Source organism: Oncorhynchus kisutch, linkage group LG14, assembly GCF_002021735.2.
Source record: "Oncorhynchus kisutch isolate 150728-3 linkage group LG14, Okis_V2, whole genome shotgun sequence".
NCBI lineage: Eukaryota > Metazoa > Chordata > Actinopteri > Salmoniformes > Salmonidae > Oncorhynchus > Oncorhynchus kisutch.
This window is the reverse complement of record NC_034187.2, coordinates 53,716,696-53,724,904: the sequence shown is the minus strand read 5'-3', so window position 1 is coordinate 53,724,904 and position 8,209 is coordinate 53,716,696. Positions and strand designations below refer to the sequence as shown.

Below are 8,209 nucleotides of genomic sequence, written 5' to 3'. Positions count from 1 at the left end.
ATGATCAACTATCGATACACAAATAACTCTAAAACAATTGTATTATGCCACTGGAGAAGAAACATTTCACCTCATATGTTGTACTTTGAATATTTTTTGGCATGGATTATATCACAGTTATAGAAACAAATAAAATAGCACAGTCTACAACGTATATAGAACATTTTAAGATACAAGCATTTATTAAACTCTTAAACTCTCATATAATATTTTATATATTTCAATAGATTGGCGGAATTAGGGTGAAAAAAGATATCCTGGCTCTCAAGAAGAAAGGTGACATGGATATGTTTGGAAAGTGACACAGGGTAGGACGCCAATAAATAAAAAACAAATTGCATTATCCACTTATTAAAACACCACAACAGAGTAAAATCTCAGAGGAGGCTTGGAGATTGTCTAGTTCAGGGAAAGTTAAGCCTGGGACAAAATAATCTAAATTAACCATCGCCAATGGCAACAATGCCTTTGTATTCCCCTTCAAAGATTGTCCTGTCTCTGCTAGTGACCACTTCCTGTTATGGCCTCCGCTCTTCCTTCTTGCTCTACGATTGGCTGGCGGTGGCAGTTGCCTTGGTGCCAGCACCCATGCGCAGCAGCTCCTTCCTGTGGTCGAGGATGACGTCAAAGCTGGACTGGAGGCGGTTCTGCTGCTCCTGGACGCGGCCCTGCAGGGTGCGAACCCAGCGGATCAGAGCCAGCCTGCGGTACATGGTGAGCTGGACCTGGTGCTTCTCCATCTCCTGGGCCTTGAAGCGCTCGCGGTCCCTCAGGGTCCACACGGCATTCTCCAGCTCAGGCAGCTCACCGCAGTCCGTGTCCGAGTCCGACAACGTTCCCCCGTCAAGCAGGCTGTTCCCCAGTCTGCCCCACCCCCCCATCCCAGCCCCCTCGCCTCCACTCTCCATATTGAGAGAGGACAGGCTGCCGCTGGACCTGAACTCAAACTCTGAGTCGCTGTTGCCCCATTCCTCTGAATCCTCCACTTCCACCTCCTCCTCTTCCACCACCACTCCCTGTTTCATGCTGCCTCCCCTCAGCTCTTGTTTCTCCTTCTCGTCATCGCTCATCCTCCCCATCTCCTCCTGTATCTTGCCCTCCTCTGCGCCGTCGGGGGGGACTCTTCTGTACCCATTGTCTCCACTCTCAATCTCAGGCAGGGGATCCAGGGGGCTCCAGCAGGGAAGGCGGGAGAGTGGAGACGGGGGCCCCGGACCGTAGTGGTTGGAAGAGGATGAGGAGGAGGGAGGGTGGGGCTGGTCGTGGCCCAACAAGCCCAGGTTACAAGGACGTACCTGGTTGCGGTTCTCGTCCCCTCCCATCATGATGTCATCGTCTTGACCCAGGAAGTTGAAGTTGCCGTCCTTCTTGCCTTGCTTCCTGTTGCCCTCCTGAGGCTGGCTGTTGTTGCTGAGTATCCGCAGTGAAGAGGAGCTGCCTCCCTGGCCTCCGTACTGGGGATTCACGGGTCGGTTCTGGTGAAGCATTTTCCTTTGCTGAAACTCACTTCCTCTTGACCGAGAATCAATTCTTCTTGACCTTGACTGAGATTCACTGTTGAGAAAAGGAGAGACAGAAAATATAATATTTTATTTGTCACATGTTACAAGCCATTAACCAACAAAGAATAGTTAATAAAATGTAAATAAAATGTAAAAAATGTAATAAAATAACGTGGGGGTACCGGTACCGAGTCAATGTGCGGGGTACGGATTAGTCGAGGTAATTCGTACATGTAGGTAGGGGTAATGTGACTATGCATAGATAATAAACAGCGAGTAGCAGCAGTGTAAAAACAAAGGGTGGTGGGGGTCAATAAAAATAGTCCGGGTGGCCATTTGATTAATTGTTCAGCAGTCTTATGGCTTGGGGGTAGAAGCTGTTAAGGAGCTCTTTGGACCTAGACTTGGCGCTCCGGTACCGCTTGCCATGTGGTTGCAGAGAGAACATTCTATGACTTGGGTGACTGGAGTCTTTGACAATTTTTTGGGCCTTCCTCTGACACCGCCTAGTATATAGGTCCTGGATGGCAGGAAACTTGGCCCCAGTGATGTACACACTACCCTCTGCAGTGCCTTGCGGTCGGATGCAGAGCAGTTGCCATACCAGGCGGTGATGCAACAGGTCAGAATGCTCTCGATGGTGCGGCTGTAGAACTTTTTGAGGATCTGGGGACCCATGCCAAATCTTTTTATTCTCCTGAGGTGGAAAAGGTGTTGTAATGCCCTCTTCCCGACTGTCTTGATATGTTTGGACCATGATAGTTTGTTGATGATGTGGACACAAAGGAACTTGAAACTCTCAACCCTATCCACTACATCCCGTCAATGTTAATTGGGGCCTGTTCGGCCCTCCTTTTCCTGTAGTCCACAATCATCTCCTTTGTCTTGCTCACATTGAGGGAGAGGTTGTTGTCCTGTCACCACACTGCCAGTTCTCTGACCTCCTCCCTATAGGCTGTCTCATCAGTGTCGGTGATCAGGCCTACCACTGTTGTGTCGTCAGCAAACTTAATGATGGTGTTGGAGTCATGCTTGGCAACAGTCGTGGGTGAACAGGGAGTACAGGAGGGGACTGAGCACGCACCCCTGAGAGGCCCCAGCGTTGAGGATCAGCGTGGCAGATGTGTGTTGCCTACCCTTACAACCTGCGTGCTGCCCGTCAGGAAGTCCAGGTTCCAGTTGCAGATTGAGGTGTTTAGTCACAGGGTACTTAGCTTAGTGATGAGCTTTGTGGGCACTATGGTGTTGAACGCTGAGCTGTAGTCAATGAATAGCATTCTCATATAGTTGTTCCTTTAATCCAGGTGTGAAAGGGTCGTGTGGTCTGCGATTAAGATTGCGTCATGTCTAGGGTTTCCAGGATGATGGTGTTGACGTGAGTCATAACCAGCCTTTCGAAGCACTTTATAACTACAGACGTGAGTGCTACAGGGCGATAGACATTTAGGCAGGTTAACTTCAGTTTCTTGGGCACAGACTATGGTGGTCTGCTTGAAACATGTAGGTATTACAGACTTGGTCAGGGAGAGGTTGAAAATGTCAGTGAAGACACTTGCCGGTTGATCTGAGCATGCTGAGTACACGTTCTAATAATCCGTCTAGCCCCGTGGCCTTGTGAATGTTGACCTGTTTAAAGGTCTTGCTCACATTGGCTACGGAGAGTGGAACAGCTGGTGCTCTCATGCATGCTTCAGTGTTGCTTGCCTCGAAGCGAGCATAAAAGGCATTTAGCTCCTCTGGTGAAAGTTAGTTAAAGCAATTGTTTCAAGGCTATAATCCCTGAGTTAGCCTACAATTTAGATAAATCTGCATGCTATAATTTGATAACTCCCGCCTCGTTTCCTGATTCAGTCCTGTATGCTGCTGAATAACTCACAATATGTTTTAGATTAGCCTAATACTAGTTAATCTTCTAGCCATCACTCCTATTCCTTATTTTTCTAATATGGTAAAAAGGAGCTGCTCAGTGCGTCCAATTGCACTCCACTTATATTACCATCAAATATTTACATGTCTCCTCTGAATGGAAATTTCTCTAATCCTGACTTCGGGGTACTGTCACTCATTCTCCGCTCTGTCCCATGATGCACAGGCACGTTGTGCTGAAGGACAGCAACTAACGTTCCGCTGAAGGACAGCAACTAACGTTTCAGGGTCCTGCGTGCCAATGGCATCTATGTAAATATTGACGCTCGATTAGTGAGCATTAAGTTATCAAGTAAAATCGACATTTAGGTGATGAGATATAATATGTTAATTTATGTTTTCTATTCGTTTGTGGTTCCTGCAATAGCCCAACAATAAAACGCATTTCCATCATTTTTTAGCTTATGTTAAACTACACAGCATAAACGCTGTCAACTACGGGATGCACCATTACTCTAATGCGTTTGTTTGTTCTCAATACACCACCTGCTTTGCAGTTACACAGCATAATGCTTGAACATTCATTTTTATTAATTCGTTCTGAAATAGATTTGAAATGTTATGAACGAACGCCGATGCTCGATGAAAGCATATAGACTATTATAGGCTATAGATCTCACGACAATAAAGCGTCGAGATGTAATATTATCCTACATAGACCACATAATATGGTTTGAGAAAAACAGATGTGGTAAAAAACGCGGTTTTATGAAGTTAATATAAAGATGAATGAATCTCCACTGTGCGTTACGTAATAGCATAGCCCTATAGCAGCAGCGCTATCAGCTCACCCCATATCCGAGTTCTCCTCTCTCGGTCGTAGCGATAACCTCTCTCCCACTCATACAAAACAACCTTACCATTCTTTATTTCATTCACCGGTTACATAATAATTCTGTTTGACAAATGTGTGAATTGATTCATAGGAGGGCCTTGTCTTACCGTTTGGTAGACAAGTGCTTCGTAGAGGAACTAGATTCAGCGCCCTCCGTATTTCACCATCGGTCCACCCTCCTATGTAACGTTCATGTTTATCAGTGACTAACCTCCGCTCTATCCAGAATCTCTATCCATCCCATCCGCTCTCTCTAGCGCTCTGATATAATGGACTGCTAGCCTACCCAATGACTCACTTCTTAAACTGGGCAGGGAAGGTAGAAGGGAAACTTCAGAAAGATGTGAGCAGAAAGAGTGCTGCAGAAATGACATTGGAATGTCTCATCTTATCCTTGTTTTTTAAAGGGAAGGTACGACCAGAAAAGTATATGCCACAAACGAACAATTGTTTATAGGCTACTCAAATGTTACTTACAATAAATGCTCACACTGTTGTCAAGTGAGACAAACTGCTATTTGTTGCATTGTGTCGCTTTAAACTGACGACTGTGTATATGTCGGTATTAGATCATAGAGAACGCCTGTGTTGAGTGTGAGTGTGTTTATGGGTGGGAGGTATGGTACATCAGACAGACTTTGCAAGTATACTCCCTCCCCATTCCCTGACATGCAGTCGCTGGCGGCAGAAGAGCGAAAGTCCCCCTCGCCCCCCCCCTTCACCCCATCTCCCCCTCAAACCCTTTCCACTTCAACAACATCCCCATTCAAGTGTCGCACCTCCAGGCTGTCCCCCTCCTCCCCATCGTTCAATAGTAGCCTAAGCACATGAAAAATACATCAAACACATCGGCCGCCCGCGGCCTCGTCACATGCAAAATCATCTCTATCTTCCAAAACTGAACACAGAACCGTGGAGCAGGACACCGATATAGAGAAACAGATAGCTACAAGGCCGGAAAATAGAAACATTGCGAGGCATACAAAAAGAAACAATGAGAGCGCGTGCTGCGGTGCATGTGAACCAAATGTTCAGACGCATGGTCATCCGCGAGGTCCCTTGGGGTGGTAAATAAATATTGTGCTTTGGTTACAGAGCAACCGAGGAAACTCATAACCACCCATCTCACACGCCAGCATTTAATAAAAAGAGCATGACTTACCTAGCGAATAAGACCTTGTTAGATTTTTACACAGCCCCAAGTAATGACCCACTTCCCTCAGTTCAGCTTCATCTTCAGTAACACCAGTCCTTACTGTGACAGTGGCCGAGGGGAGCGACCAATGGCTATACTGTCAGCTCACAACACCACAATGCATAACGGCAGATACTGTACAGAGAACTAGAGTTGAGAGGACCTCCAGCTTTCTCTTCTCTAACAGAGATAGTCAAATCGACCAAGACACGCCACATAAAACGAACCCCGTTACATTTAGTTAGATGTTCCACCCCTTGGAATGCATCACGGAGAGTGAAAGAGTGCATATTTCTGGTCAATTATTCTAGCCTCTTCTCGGTTGGAAGTCAAATAAAACGGCTTTGTCCTCTAGATATTGTGGTCGGTCAGGCCCGATTAATATAATTCACATAACCTTCCCCGTCTTTCAAATGTTATGATTGAATAAACAAAACCAGGATTAAGTCTCAGCCTAAAGCTAAGAGGGTATCCATGGGGTTCACTCCAGCCCCTGTGCCTGCTCCTAATGGTGTGTAATGAGCTTTCCTGCAGCCCCTAACCCCGAGACCTGCTGCTAAATCACCATGGACTAATGAGATGGAGAGATAAAAGCGGTCATTAAAAGTACTCCTAATGGGGCCTTATTATTAGCCACTTATCATAATCATTAGGTTATAAACTGCAATTATCTTAACTCTGGACCAAGAGTGGGCCTCTCTGAGCCTAGAGAGGTCAACAGAGGATGGGTGTAACTTCTAAGGGACTGAGGTCTATAGGTAACAGTCTTGATTCAGTCAGGTTGAGGTCAGTCAACTGATATTCTATTGTTTGTATTCTGAAGCTAAGGTAAGACTGATCAAAATGAAGGTGCAGAGAGCGAGAGGGAGAGAGAGACAGTGACATTTAGGGACACATTTAAGTATGTGATAAGTATGTTACTTACATTTTCACACAATTCTATTGACATCAATGCAAAATCTGCACAAAAACTTAGTGCTGAGTGGACATTTTCCCAACTAGGATTCAGTCCTTCAAAGTCAGATATTTGATTTGGATCTCTTTTAGTCCCCATTTGGACTAATCTTCCAAGAGTCCTTAAACATTCAATTAAAATACAATTTATAATACAAACACATTTTCACATATAATACACTATTACAAACATACATAATATACGAGCATAATGACCCAATAAATACTCGATCTAAAAAATATTGATTCTTCATCTACTATAGTCCCACAACATTTCTAGGTATTATATTTAAATTGTTTAAAAAATAATCTTTACATTTATATATTGAAAGGTTTCTAGTTTGCTCAGTTAATTTTTCAATTTCTTTATTGCTCTAAATTCCTATTTCTCTTTTCTGTCTGGATAACGCATAGATAGTGGACAATCTATTCCTAGTATTTACGGAATGTCTGTCTCTTACCAACTGAATACCGTTGTAAAGAGAACTTGGCCGTTTTAAATGATGTATATTATGAAATAAAATAAGAATGTTTTTTCCCCAATTATCTTGTTGATTGATGACCAACCATGAACACTGCGCATGACTGCAACAGAAGAACCATATCTCCACCTTAAAACAATCCTTGCTGCTTTATTCTGTGCATTCTGCAGCCTCCTAACTTCACTTGATGATGCATTTCCACAGACCACCGAACAGTAGTTCACCTGACTCTCAATTAATGCTTGTGTTATTTGCTGAATCATTTTTCCCGGTAAATATTTAGCTATCCTTCTGATTATGCATGCTGTTTTAATATTTTTTTTGTACATAGATTAGTTATTTGAGACGACCATGATAACCAGTTGTCTAGCTGCACTCCCAATAGTTTGGTTTCTGCCACTTCTTCAATTTGTACTCCTCCCATACTTAATTGTATCCCATGCTGTTTTGGCCTTTTCCTAGTTGAACAGATCAACATAACTTTGGTTTTCTTGGTGTTTAAAACAAGTTTGTTTTGGCAAACCCACTTCCTGATATTCTCCAAATCTTCTTGTAAAGCCTGCTGTACCTGTTGAACCGATTGTCTTGCTGCATAAATTGTAGTATCGTCTGCAAATATAGTAGCTTGAGTTTCAACTAAGGCATAGTGAAGGTCGTTGGTATATATTAAATAAAGAAGTGGCCCAAGGCAGCTGCCCTGCGGTATTCCACAGTTAAACACTGAGGGGAAGAAAATTAACCATTGATATAGGTGGACTGTTTCCTGTCAGTTAGATATGACTGTACCCAATTCAATGCTACCTCCTTAAAAACATAACACACTAATTTTGTCAAAATTACTTCATGATCCACTAAATCAAATGCTGCACTGAAATCTAAAAATAGTACACCTACAAATTTGCCATTATCCATAGCATTGAGCCACTGGTCAATCATGTCAACCAATGCAGTGGTAGTGGAATGGTTTTTGTGATAAGCATGCTGATTGGCTGTAATTAGATCATTCTTTTCCATGCACTCCCACATTTGTCTACTCACAATACCCTCCAATATCTTACTGAGTGTAGGGAGTAGACTAATTGGTCGACTATTGGCAGGAGTAATGGGTTCTTTCCTGTCTTTTGGAATAGGACACAGTTTCGCATGCTTCCAAACATTTGCAAACATCCCCTTTTCCAGTGACCAATTAAATATGTATTTCAGAGGAACTGCAACCTAGGGAGCAGCACAGCGAAGCAAAAAATTGTCCATAAGACCATAACCTGTAGATTTACCATCAGGTAATGACTTCAACAGGTTTAATACCTCCACTGAC

General features: G+C 43.7%; 1 protein-coding gene across 2 annotated transcripts; it reads right to left on the bottom strand.

Annotated features, from left to right (window-relative positions):
- Window positions 1–331: 331 nt before the first annotated feature.
- Window positions 332–5,671, bottom strand: LOC109904467 (uncharacterized). 2 transcript variants are annotated; one of them, XM_031789301.1, is made up of 2 exons: window positions 5,426–5,671; window positions 332–1,554 (listed from the first exon to the last, which is right to left on the bottom strand). In XM_031789301.1, the coding sequence occupies exon 2, from the start codon at window positions 1,485–1,487 to the stop codon at window positions 546–548; it is 942 nt and encodes a 313-aa protein (XP_031645161.1). In that variant the 5' UTR covers window positions 1,488–1,554; window positions 5,426–5,671; the 3' UTR covers window positions 332–545. The 2 variants fall into 2 exon arrangements, with proteins under 2 accessions (XP_031645161.1, XP_020357289.1); XM_020501700.2 differs by lacking the exon at window positions 5,426–5,671 and adding an exon at window positions 4,371–4,559.
- Window positions 5,672–8,209: the final 2,538 nt, after the last annotated feature.